This window comes from Squalius cephalus (assembly GCF_949319135.1).
Source record: "Squalius cephalus genome assembly, chromosome: 25".
Classification (NCBI taxonomy): Eukaryota; Metazoa; Chordata; class Actinopteri; order Cypriniformes; family Leuciscidae; genus Squalius; species Squalius cephalus.
Window position 1 is genome coordinate 13335465 of NC_137146.1, and position 12764 is coordinate 13348228.

General features: G+C 37.2%; 1 protein-coding gene across 7 annotated transcripts in view; it reads left to right on the top strand.

Annotated features, from left to right (window-relative positions):
- The window catches only part of relch (RAB11 binding and LisH domain, coiled-coil and HEAT repeat containing), a gene marked incomplete at its 5' end in the record, with an annotated part of 53560 nt that extends 42165 nt beyond the window's left edge, over positions 1-11395 (top strand). For 4 of the 7 annotated variants that reach the window (XM_079862577.1, XM_079862575.1, XM_079862579.1 and 1 more), the window contains 6 exons: positions 884-947; positions 3846-3984; positions 4201-4317; positions 7129-7217; positions 7524-7594; positions 10784-11395. In XM_079862577.1, coding sequence (XP_079718703.1) covers positions 884-947; positions 3846-3984; positions 4201-4317; positions 7129-7217; positions 7524-7594; positions 10784-10904 — 601 coding nt within the window. In that variant the 3' untranslated portion in view covers positions 10905-11395. Of the gene's footprint in view, positions 1-495; positions 579-883; positions 948-3845; positions 3985-4200; positions 4318-7128; positions 7218-7523; positions 7595-10783 lie in introns of all 7 variants that reach the window. The other 3 variants (XM_079862576.1, XM_079862578.1, XM_079862580.1) reach the window with 1 other exon arrangement.
- Positions 11396-12764: the final 1369 nt, after the last annotated feature.

The following is a 12764-nucleotide window of genomic DNA, read 5'->3' on the forward strand; positions in this document are numbered from 1 at the left end:
TAAAAACACACTTGCAAAAATCCAATTTTTTTTTCTTTTATTCTTTATTTTGAGGTAGAAATATGGCACACACATTCACGTTTATTCTTGAAATCAACCATTATTAATTTCAGCTAATATAATTATTCCTTGTATGTGCACCATTTGTAATTGATGCTGATCATTATGTCAGTGTGAAGGTGTGAATTAATCCATGTATATCTGTCTCTCCTGATGAAACCAAGGCTTGAGAGACAGTGCTTATTTTGTTTATGTACTAACATTCTTCATTCAGGCTTCACTAACCACTGCACGCTTGAAGAAGCTACCTGTTTTTCGCAATCCATTCATTCTTTCAGTCAGCCCATCTGTCCATCCATGTAGCCTGTGGCATGTCAGTCACTTTCTCCCAAGGCCCCTAGTACTACAGTCTTCTCTACCACCCCCTCCCTGCTAGGTTCTTGGCCGTTTGTGTTTGACCCCCCCGTCTCTCTTTTGCATCTGACTGGTTTGCAGCTGATTCTTCGAGGCATGAGCGAAGCCTTAATTGACAAGCGAGTAGCTCCGGCCCTTATTACCTTGTGCAGTGGTCCTGAATTGTGAGTTAACCCTAGCTATGAGACATTTTAAAAACCTCCTCTCCGCATTCTCTTAGTTGGATATTTTTTATTTTTTATTTTCTGGGGGGTTTCAGTGGGTTTGGATATTTGTTGTCTGTTTGTTTCTGTTTTGGTTTTCATACTGACATGGGAATGATCATGTGACATTAATCATCTTGCTTAGCACATATTCCATCAAGTGATTTGCATCTCATGGTTCTGTTCCATTCATGCATCTTTTATCATTTTATTGGGGAAATGAATGGTTTCTTTTGGATGTATAGTGACGAATGTTCTATTTTCAGCTCAGTGAGGATATCAACAATACCTGCCTTCGGAACAATTATGGAAACTGTAACTCAAAAAGAGGTACAAGTCTCCCATATTACACACACTGCACATATATTTGTCACTTTTAAAATATTTAAGTCGCTATATTATCGAAAAATAGATATATTTGGTTATTGCTATATAATATTTTATGGCTAAAACTTTACAATAAGTTTCCATTTGTTAATATTAGTTAACGTGAACTAACAATGAAAAATTCTTCTAAGACATTTTTTAATCTTAGTTGTTAGATTTTAATAATGTATTAGTAAATGTTGCAATTAACATTAACAATGAAAAGTTGTATTTTTATTAATTAATATTAACATTATATATATATTTATATTAGGGCTGGACCCGAATATTCGAATAATCGTTTGGTGGGTTGGTATTCGATTTGAAAATTTGACATTCGAATATTCGTTTTTTTTTTTTGTTGTTGTTGTTGTTTCACACCTGGGATCCCCCGCGAAACGGTTCTCATTCGCGCTTGAATAAGGCCGGCAACTCACTGGCTGAGTGGCGTGTCCGTTTTTATTTTCGGCTCCCATGTTAACAGGTTGGAGTTTGCACACTGCCTGCGTGAAACACGCGTCTCAGGCTCGGCTCGAGCCACGCGGAAAACGTGCATGCTAGAAATAGAACCGACACCTAAAGTGTTCCAGCAACGGGAGTGTTCTCTGGCTAGAGCGCAGAACAGCGGAGTTTGTATGGACCGAAGTGCATGTCTGAGCTTGTGTTTTGGGTTAAGCTGCGTTGCTTTGACATTGTGGAAAATAGAATAATAGAAACAAAATGTATTAGCCTTTTTAACCGTTATTATCAATCTAAATTAATCTCGTTTTTAATTTAACTTAATTTCGTTTTTCTTTATTTAAATTTCGTTTTTCTTTATTTAAAGGTACAATATGCAAGAATTTTTTGCCGCTAGAGGGCGCTACATTCCAAACAACAACAACGGCGTAGCTTGATGACGATGTGAAGGAGCGTGGAATGATGAGAACTGTCGTTTTAAACTCCACCGTGGATGTAAATCAGTCAGACGGGAATCTAAAAATCATGTTCATGGATGAGGCTAAGTTGTATTTTTATAATGACATTCTTTTTGTGGCGAGGGGGGCGTGATTCAGCGCGGTCTGTAATGGGAGAGAGAAGAGACGAGCGGGACGCAAGTAGGTCAAGTGCAAATGACGAACACCTGCGTCTTATTGCTGTGATCCGCGTGGAGAGACCGCTTATAAGCCGGGCGCTGGAACGAGAGAGAGACTGGAGAGAAAATTGGACGCCGAGAAAGAAAGCCGGTGGATCCGAGCTCTCATTTTTGAACTGTTTTGTGCCGTCGCGGTTGCCACGGTGAATGCGCGTTGTGCACGACTTTTGTTTGTTTTGGTTTATTTTAATAAAGTACGAGTCCCAGTCACGCCGACCCGTCTTCTTTCTTCCTGACTCTTGAACCTCATCACACTTTTATTTCATTAAAATGAATTAACCGCAAGAAAAGTAAGGTGTAATACTAAATTGGTTATCATAGATGTTACTGTATGTCGAATTCATTGTTGTGATAACGCGGCGCAGTTTTACGTGTTCTAAACAATTGTTGTAAAAGTACATTCAAAACATACCCACATCATTTGCCAAAATACTGATTAATCTTTATGTATAACACATGCTATATTTATTTACATGGCCATAAATACCAGACGTGATAAACAATGTCAATAAACTAAACACAAACCTAAAGCAGTAATACTTCCCTTACATAAACATAACTATTACCGAATGCTACATTTGGAAAATATAAAATTAAGCATGCTTTGTCGACAGAACCAGCTGCAATCGGTAAAGAATAATTGTGTTCCATAACGACTGCAAGAAACAAGCTAACGTTTGTTGCTTGATAGACGCTACAACTACAACTTCCGCATTTGTCCAAGACTCCACGCAGTACGAGCGGAAACCGAGGGTAACGCGGATATGACGCAATTGACCGGCGACTCCCAGCTCCCCCCTGCTCTAACGCCCCGTTTCCTTGGTTAAAATCGCAATTTTCTCACGATTTAAAAATAGTTGGAAACGTTTGGGATATTGTAAGTAATCAACTTAACAAAATATATAGCACTGGCCTTGAGATTATGGGATATTTTAATGCAAAATTCTTACATATTGTACCTTTAAATTTCGTTTTTCCTTTATTTAAATTTCGTTTTTCTTTATTTAAATTTTGTTTTTTTCTTTATTTAAATTTCGTTTTTTCTTTATTTAAATTTCGTTTTTCTTTATTTAAATTTCGTTTTTTAAAATTTAAATCTACCCTTTACTATGTCAGTAATTTGTTAGTCAGAAAAATATTAGACTACCTTAAAAGTATTGCTTAAGTTAACAGACCTGTGTGTGTGCGTTTTATATCACTAGTGCAGTGTCCGTTTTCGGAGAATATAAGCCCTGCCCGCGTGAGGCGCGCCGCTTCCCGCTCGCGCTGTTCTGTAGTTTACTAAAAGTTTAAATTCTGAACGTGTCGCGTCTCCCGTGTCCATCTATAGTGCACCAAATGCGACACTGCACTCCCGTGTGAAGTCGATTGGATGAACGGTTCTTGAAATAATAAAAATGCAAACGGACAGACAGACACATAGAGATTCCTGCCTTTATTAGAGAGAAGAATATGTTCAGCCCCCTCTCTCCGAAGCTTCGAATATTCGATGTTCATTACTACCGAAGCTTCGAAGCTCAAAAAATGGTATTCGGACCAGCCCTAATTTATATATAATATATATCATTATATACAATTCATACAAATAAATGAAAAATATTAAGAGCTCTTATTTACAGCAAATATATAAAATTATCCAATAAATATGAATTGTCACAAGTTTACAAACTGTGTAGAGAAGCTATAGAGATGTATTTAATGTTTTTGTGTGTGTGTGGGTTCATTAGCTGCTAGAGAGAGTGAAAATGCAGCTGGCCTCTTTTCTGGAAGACCCCCAGTATCAGGACCAGCATTCTTTGCACATGGAAATTATCAAAACATTTGGAAGAGTAGGACCCAACGCAGAGCCGCGCTTCAGAGATGAATGTGAGTGTCTTCTCTATATATTCACTAAAGAAAGAGTTACATGCTTATGCAAAGGTTTTGACTATTTGCACAGAGAAAAACAATAGCTTGTTGTAATGTGATGAAAACAGTACCGTCATGCCTCTGTAACTGTGTGCACACATTAGTTTGGCAGAAGTATTTTGTGATGTTTTTTTTTCATGCTCTGTCCTCTGCCTGTTTTTTTCCCCCCCACAGTTGTTCTTCCTCATTTGCACAAACTGGCTCTGTGCAACAACCAGCAGACGGTGGAGAGTAAAAGAATTGACATTGCCACTCAACTGTTTGAGGCGTACAGCGCCTTATCCTGCTGTTGTATCCTTTATAGTCACATTAAGGAGAGGTCATTTCTAAGTTGTTCTGTTCAGAACTACTTTTGACTGCTAATAACCTTTCAGTTTGTCTCACATAGCATGGTTTTGACTAGTAGCATGAAGTCTGGTCCACTTTGCAGGTAATTCTAATCTCAAAAAGTGCTGTGCTGACACAATCACACATCAATATATTGTGATGATTTTTCACACAAAATCGATACTTCAGAACTTTATATACTTTTTTTGTTTGTTTATTAAAATTTTTATGCAAATTTGGGGTGATCGTGTAAAAAAACGCTGGATGGAAACACAAAGATGCGCATACATTCTAAAAATGAGCATAAAAAAACTGTATGCTCAATTGAGGCAGATAGTTGTTGTTTTTTTATCTGATAAAAAGACTTGTGCATAAACTACAATGGAAGCATATTTGCAGAATAAATCCCTCCGCAACAAAAAAAAAACCGAACGTGACTTTGCTTCAACAGAGGATGTGATTGGATAACTGGACTAACCAGCGGACCAACACAGCATATCAAATGTTGTTTTAGTTATTTGAAAATGCCTGAGCCAAAGTCTTCAATCAAAGTGGTGTCTATCACGATTGCGTTCCCAAAAACCAGACATCCAAACGCAAGATAACATAACACAACAAGGAATTTATGATGTACAAAAAATAGCCACAGTGACTTCCCCGATTGCAGAAACTTCCATTATTATTACCAGTTTGTGCGCCTATTTCCCAGAAAGTGGCGATGTTGTCCTCTTGAACACTTGGAATAGAAACTCTGCTTTATTCGCAAATGTTTTATGCGATATTCCAATTTTGCGCATGTTTAATCTGCAACTTTGGATGGAAACATACTGTAGCTAATGTGGTAAGAGCCGCTACTTTGTGGAGATGTATTAAATCCAGTGTCTGGTTATTTCTCAAAAACACTTATTATAGTTATTTAGTGTCTTGTAAACACTGCTTTATGTCCTCATACAGCGATTTAAAAACCTGATATTTGAGTAGAACCCAGCCAATCAAATTGTAGCTTGCCATTTTGCCAAACCCTTGCTATTTTGGGGGAAAGTATACACTAGACGGTCCATGAAAGTCTGTGGGCAATTGTTTGGCTGACTATTTCAGGCTTCTTCTTTTTTTTCAATAAATCAATCAAGCTTTTTCTCATTTTTTGTGCGCCTCAGTAATGCCTAGCGGTTTGCATTTCCAAAATTACCAGCTGATTTTTCTCTAAGAGGGACCATTTTGATAACAAATTGAAAACATATAGACAGTGGATTTGGACTGTACACCTCCAGTGCTGATGTTTGGGAGCAGAAGCCATTTTTCACTGGTTTCTTTACTGATTTTGTGGCGTATGGCAGCTTGCACAGTATAACCACAGTTTTACCTCCAGTTTCAACTTAATAACAGAGACTGAACACACAAACTGTGTGGCCATTGTTTTTTTTTTTGCGTTTTTAAGCAATGGTCAACTATTTAAGCTGGACATGAGTCTCCTACATAGTTGGATTTGCATTCTCACTCTCTTTTTTTTTCTTTTCGTCTTTTCTTCTGAGAGCTTCAACGTTGTGAAAAATGTTTGCATATCCCGCTGGCAGGGAAAGAAAGAAAAATAACCTCAGCCATATTTGTACACTAAATTGCAGGGTGGATGGCAGAATTTGTCGTTAAACGCTCTGTGATGTTGTTCATTTGAGCGAAGAGAGCCTAGCCCAGCCCTTTGGTCAGGATTCCCAGCATACATGCCTTTGCAGATGCTCCTTTGTCTCTCTCTCCCCCCCCCTCCTCTCAATCTTTCTCAGTTTCATTTTAGTTTTGTCCGCTGTGCCACGGTTGAGACCCCCCTGTAGCAGTGGCTTGCCCCCCAGGCAGTTTTATAAAACCTCGTCCTGTCTGTGTTTTGAGGTTTTGCAACATGATCAATATGAGGTTGAGTCTGAATCATTGGACTGTATACTGGTGTGTACGCACTGTAAAAGTGCAAGTCATTATGGGTAGTTGTTAGGGGTTTAGCAGTGCAGATTTCTCACGGTTCAGTTTATATCAAGTTTTGTGGTGGTCATTGTTTCGGTTTGGTCTCTTTTCAATCATGAAGCTTTAAGCTGATACCGATAACTGATATTTTAACACTGTTGTTTAATTCATGGTTTTGTTCATTTGGAGTTTTAGTACAGCAATTCAACTGAGTTACCTGTTACTCTTGAAAATGAAGATTTTGTTATTATTATTAAATTGAATTTATTAAAAATATTTTTTTTTCTGCATTAAGGATATCATTTCTTTTCACAGCAAATATTGGTATATTTTTTCACATTTGCTAATGTAGTAACATTTTTATATTTTTTTTCTGCTTATGGATATAATATATTTTCACATCAAATATTGCTATATGTGATTTAATTGTCATGTATTTAAATAATTAATTGGTATATCTTGTAATTAATTAAACTTTGATAAAATAACAGCCTTAAATGCAGGTTTACTGTAGTTTTAAAATAGTTTTTATTTAGTTTTGACTGTTTTCACTCTGACTTAGTTTTGTGTTGTGTAGTTTTGTTTCTCAGTATTTTATAGTTTTTTTTTGTTTTTTGTTTTTTGTGTTGCATATCAAAGAATGAAATGAAGTTTTGCAATTTTTGGTTTTATTTAGTCATGAATATTTATTTTCATGTTTATTTTCTTATATTGTATTATATTAAAGTACATTATATTAAGGAGTTTTCAAGTATGCGTACTGAACCATGGAAGAGGAAGACATGCATATTTTACAGGTATGCTTTCTTAACTCTGGGGCTTCAGTTATTTCTGAAGAACTTATGGTGAATCATTTCCTCCCTGGACTGAGATGTTTGAGGACAGATATGGAGCAGCTCTCTCCTGAGCATGAGGTATTAAATCAAACATTTCAAAAATGTCCTAAATAGTTTCATTTTCATGTCTACATGACATTACTACAGTAGCCAACTATAATTCCTAATTAAATACAGACCCATATAACATTGAGTCACTTTCCTTGGCCTGGTCCAGTCTTGTCTTAACGTTTTTTTACGCTGCATGTCATAACACCCAATTTCTATTTATTTAATTTCCTTTGCCTAGTAATGTCCAGCTGATGTGCGTGTGTGTCTGCGTGTATGTCAGACTTCCCAGCAGTGCTCTAAGAATACATCCTCCTTTTCCCGTTTGTCCTTTAGGTTATTCTCAGTTCCATGATAAAGGAGTGTGAAATAAAGGTGGAGAACAAAGGCATTGGCGAGGCACAAGGGTGAGAAGACACTCTTTCATTTATTCATAGTTGGCTCACCATGATTTGTCGTCTTGTTTACTGTAAACGGAGCCTCAAATCACTACATTTAAGCTAATAAATACAGACACTCCTGTTTCAGTATAAATAATCCCTGGCCGCAAAACTTAACAAGCGAACAAGTGCTCATTCTGTAGCGGAGTAAAAACAAACTAATTTCACAACACTTCTCAAGTACACCTACTCAATCATATAGTACCCAGGAAAGCTTTTCGCATGCTAATTTCCTTAATAGCTTGGGTTTGACTCAGTCTTTCCGCTGCTAGTATAGTTCCCATCAGGCTTAGCCACATGATTATTGCAAACCCGCTCCATTCATGCAGGCCTGTTCGTAGGCTGCTTCGTATTACACTTTAAGCATCTGAATTCACTCGTACACTTATTTCTCATTTTGCCCCTGCAATTTCGGCTTTTTTTCTTATATAAAAGGTCAAATGATATGCAGAGAATGGGTTTTTATTTGCTTAAGTGTGCAAGTTTCTAGAGTTGAATGACTCTAGATGTAGTGAAGACGTGAGAGGGTATATGCAGTCAGATTTTTGCTTGCTAAGGAATCTTTCTAAATGTGGGTTTCCAAAATGAAGCTTGCAAACACGTGTGGCAGTCTTTAAAACCTTGGACTTAAAGATGTGGCTTGATCATAAACGGCACTTGTCGTCTTAATTTCACAGTGGTGTCTAAGCAACGCTTCCAGTGGTTTTGTTCCATGCCTCTGTGAGATATTTATAAATGTTTGAACTTTATAAATGCAGTGAAGTCTGTCATTGCGACTGTCACGACAAGCCATGATACATCAGTTTGAATCCGTCTCTCACAAATGGCGTAGGTTGTTCTGCCATGAGATATCCAGGATCTTTTATATTTAGTTAGTTGGGTGAGAGAAATATATTTAGTATGTTTTAGAGAACAAAACATGTTGGTTATATAGCAGTGATGCTAATTAGTACATGGAGTGTTTGATTTATAGAATTTGGGGGGGGGGGGGGGGGTTATCCACGTTTGGGTATGATCATAAAACAGAGATGGAGTTAAAATATTATATTTATCAACAATATTTATGTGCCATCTTGCAATTGCATGACCTTGAAAATTTGTATTCACACCTTTTTATCGACCAAAGTTTGTTACGGATATATCAGAAATAAAAAAAGCAAAAGAAATTTATCAAATAATCCTGGAAAGCAAATGCACAAAAATATTAAGCAACTGTTTTTGCTTAAAATATAAACATTGATAATAATAAGAAATGTTTCATGAGCACCAAATCCGCATATTAGAATGATTTCTGAAGGATCATGTGACACTGAAAACTGGAGTACTGATGCTGAAAATTCAGCTTTGATGACAGGAATAAATTACATTTAAAATTGAAAATAGTCATTTTAAAATTAATAATATTTCACAATATTACGGTTACTGTATTTTTAAGTAAAATAAATGCAGCTTTGGTGTACATAAGAGCTTTCTTTCAAAAACATTAACTTGTGTATAATCAAGTCATGTTTTGCATTAAATAATTACAAGGAAGCATGATATTTTATATTTTTATAATAAATTGTGATAAATCTCTTATTTTTACAGACAGATTTTAATATATGGCAAATGTCACGCAGAGAGTGAGGATGCAAATGAATAGTAGAATTAAGAGTTAAATGAGCTGAATAATCAAAAATGAATCACCAAGACTTATAGTCTATTGTACATATCCACGTAACACGTTATCCTAACCAGACGTGACGCGATACCATTCCAGCGACAAGCAATGTGTGCTTGTCCACACTAATGTTGCACGATATACCGGTCCTAAAAAATGTTATTCTGTCATTAATTACTCGCCGCTCATGTCATTCCAAACCCATAAGACTTCCGTTCATCTTTTTGATGAAATCTGAGAGCTTTCTTCAAAGTGTGTGAAGAAAATCCTAAATTCAATCTGTTCATCATATAAAGCAATCGAGTCTATTCAGAAAATTTGGAATAAACCGCTCAATTCAAATGGATTAGTTTTCAATCTCTTTATGAACTTTTTGAAGTGTCAAAGCGGTAGTTGCGTAGCTGTCAACAGAGGGACAGAAAGCACTAAAGGCCTGTTCACACCGGGACGAATTTCGCGTGCAATATTCGCCAACGTTTAACGCCTCGTGACTAAACAAAGGGCGCCAATGTGAGTGTGGACACCGGCGCGAAAAACGCCACGCGTAAAAACGTCATTTTTTAAAAACCGCCTCGGGTTCGTTATTTTGGTTTGACGCGCCGCGTCAAAAACTATCCAACCAATGCGATTGACGCTTTTGTTCACGTGTCTGGAGCTTCTGAAGTTACAGTAAAACACAACTTGGGGGCGCTCAAACACAAAACGGTCTTGTCGAGCACACATACGTAACGGTGAAGAAGATATACGCCAAGTAGCGTCTACACCATAGATATCATATGGTCTACACTGCCGGGAAGAAATAAGACGAGGAAGATGCAAGGCAAGATGATTGTAGAGCTGCTGGTCTCGTTGGTGTCGGAAAATAAAGAACTATATGACAAACGTGACATGACTACAAAAATCTTGATAAAAGAGAACTGTTATGGAGTGGTTTCTGTTTTACATTAAGCGCCATCTAATGTCAGGGAATGAATTTGCATGTTCACTCGGCTCATCGTCAGCGAAAATCGCTTGGGTGTGAACACAAAAAACGCATTGAAAAACGCTGGCGAATAACGCGCGCCGATATTCGTCCCGGTGTGTAGGGTGCTTAAGATTTCCCCTAAAAGATCTTAATTTGTGTTCCGAACATGAACAAAAGTCTTATGGGTTTGGAGCGACATGAGGATGAGTAATCAATCAAAGAATTTTCATTTTTGGGTGAACTTTATTCCCTTTAATAATATGTACTGAGTGACTGAAACGATCATCGTCATAGAATACACTTGTTTGGTCACATTGAGTTCACAGTTTGAACATTCTTTTCAAGATCTGAGGTGAATTATCACGTGTCGGTTTTAGTATGGCTATAAAGGTCACACAAAATGATTTTCAAAATCACAATAAATTCTTTTAACCTTAAATAAAGCACATAATCAGTACCTAAGATTGTCATACTTTTATATGTTGTTCCAGCTGCAAAGAAATAGAAACCATTCTGCGCTGTCCCCTTTCAGGTCCATCTCTATTGCAGCGAGTCTGGTGGGCGAAGATGCGAAGACCAAGTTTTTAAGCAAGATGGGTCAGCTGACCACCTCCGGTGCCATGCTGGCTAATGTTTTCCAGAGGAAGAAATGAGAGCTGCTTGGGTGTTTCCCATGATCCTCCACTTTCTGGGATCTCCTACTTGAAGTCAATCGTCTGCCTTTCTTTTGTTCGTCTTTGATTTGATAGGCTGTATTTTTAACATATTTATGTCTTAAATTTATTCCAGCCTCCAAAGCAATTTGCACTCTTGTTTCAATGTTTTTTCCATTTTTTTTTTTATTTCGATTTTATTTCAGAGGCTTATTTACATCACTACATTTGTTTTTGTTTTTGACAATGTGAACTTTATGAAATCAAAACGATGATTCCTTCCTTGTCTCGACTTTTATGTGTTGCTGTGTCTCTGGATGAAATTTTCTATAAGTGTGTAAAATTGTCCGGGGATTTGTTTCTCTTATTTTGGATATGCTCCAACAGTAAATAACTGTAAAATACAGTGAATTGAGAGAACAGTACCCAATATCATGTATATTTGAACATTCGTGTCATAAAATAAATAAAAAGCGAAGACCACTTGTGTACTTATGTACTTCTGATTCTGTGTGTTGTCTCTTGAACTCTTTTAAGATTGTCTTTTAGATGATTATTTGCTTTCTCAGACATCTGGCTTGACAACAATCATAATAAATCTGTAAGTACTTCTGATACAGCAAATCAGCAGCACATTGTTTGTTCCTCATGTTATCTGACTCAGAGGTTCATATCAGTTTAAACAGCATGTCCCTAATGCAACTGAAGTGTGACGCATGTTTGAAACTTCGACAGGTGTTACTACAATAAACGCATGGCCTTGAAAACCAACCAAAAAAAACTTAAACTACAAAGACGTGGGCTTGTTTTCCTCCACATTTGGAATAAAGGTTCCAAAGTTCAAGGGCCTCTTGATCACATGGTCAGCAGTTGGCGGGAGAAAATACTGGTACGGTTCTGCAGAAGCCTTTGTGTGAATCATTTATTGACTGAAGGAAAGCAAAATTTGCATATTCATTTTAATCTTTAACTTTTGTGTTTACCCTTATTCTTCTCTCAAGCCTAACTTTTCTTTAAAGAATTATTTCAACTCATAGTGAAAGAAAACAAAGCTGGTATTTGCATAAAATATTTTAGTTAGCACGAGGTGACCGCATGATTTGGAGCCGATGTACAGTAGTATATGGAAATTTCATCAGCAGGGATAAGTTACTCATGAGAGCAGGGCAAGAGTTGAAGAGGATTGTGAGTCAGACGTCAGGAACATTTCCAAACCCGGAGAGAGTGGCTGCCTAAAACCACGGGAACATTCCGCCTCTCCGTGTTTTTATTCCTGTTGTGCTGTTGACTGAGTGCATAACAAGAACTAAAAAGCTTTGAGTTCTAGCCAATATGCGACCACTCTGATGGCAAACTATAAAGCGAAGGGTTTTGGAAAGTGCCAGTATCAGCCTGGGTTCCTCTCCTAAAACTTAAAAACACATGCATATTTGTGAGTGAATCAAATATACATTTTACAGGTGGGAGGATGAATTTTGTATTTATTTGCAGGTAGATATACGGCAGACTGGCCTGGATCTGGTTTTAACCAAACAAAATGGCTCAATGACAAATATATTGAGGTCCAGTTCTGCCACACAAAGAATCATGCATTGGTAAATCATAATTATGGCATAAAAGATGGAATTTATAAGATAAGTCATTCTGAGATTAAAAAAGACAAAGTTTACGGTCACGATCCCCAGCTGGAGTGCCCTTGAGAGCCAACAGGGGGCACTCCATCACGACTTTTCCCATTCCATCAAATACTTAATTTCCCATCATCCTTTCCCCAGACTCATCTTCCATTATTGTTTTCAGCTGTTTCTCATTAGTCTCACCCTATATAAAGCCCGGTCTATCAGTCACTGCTAGATTTTG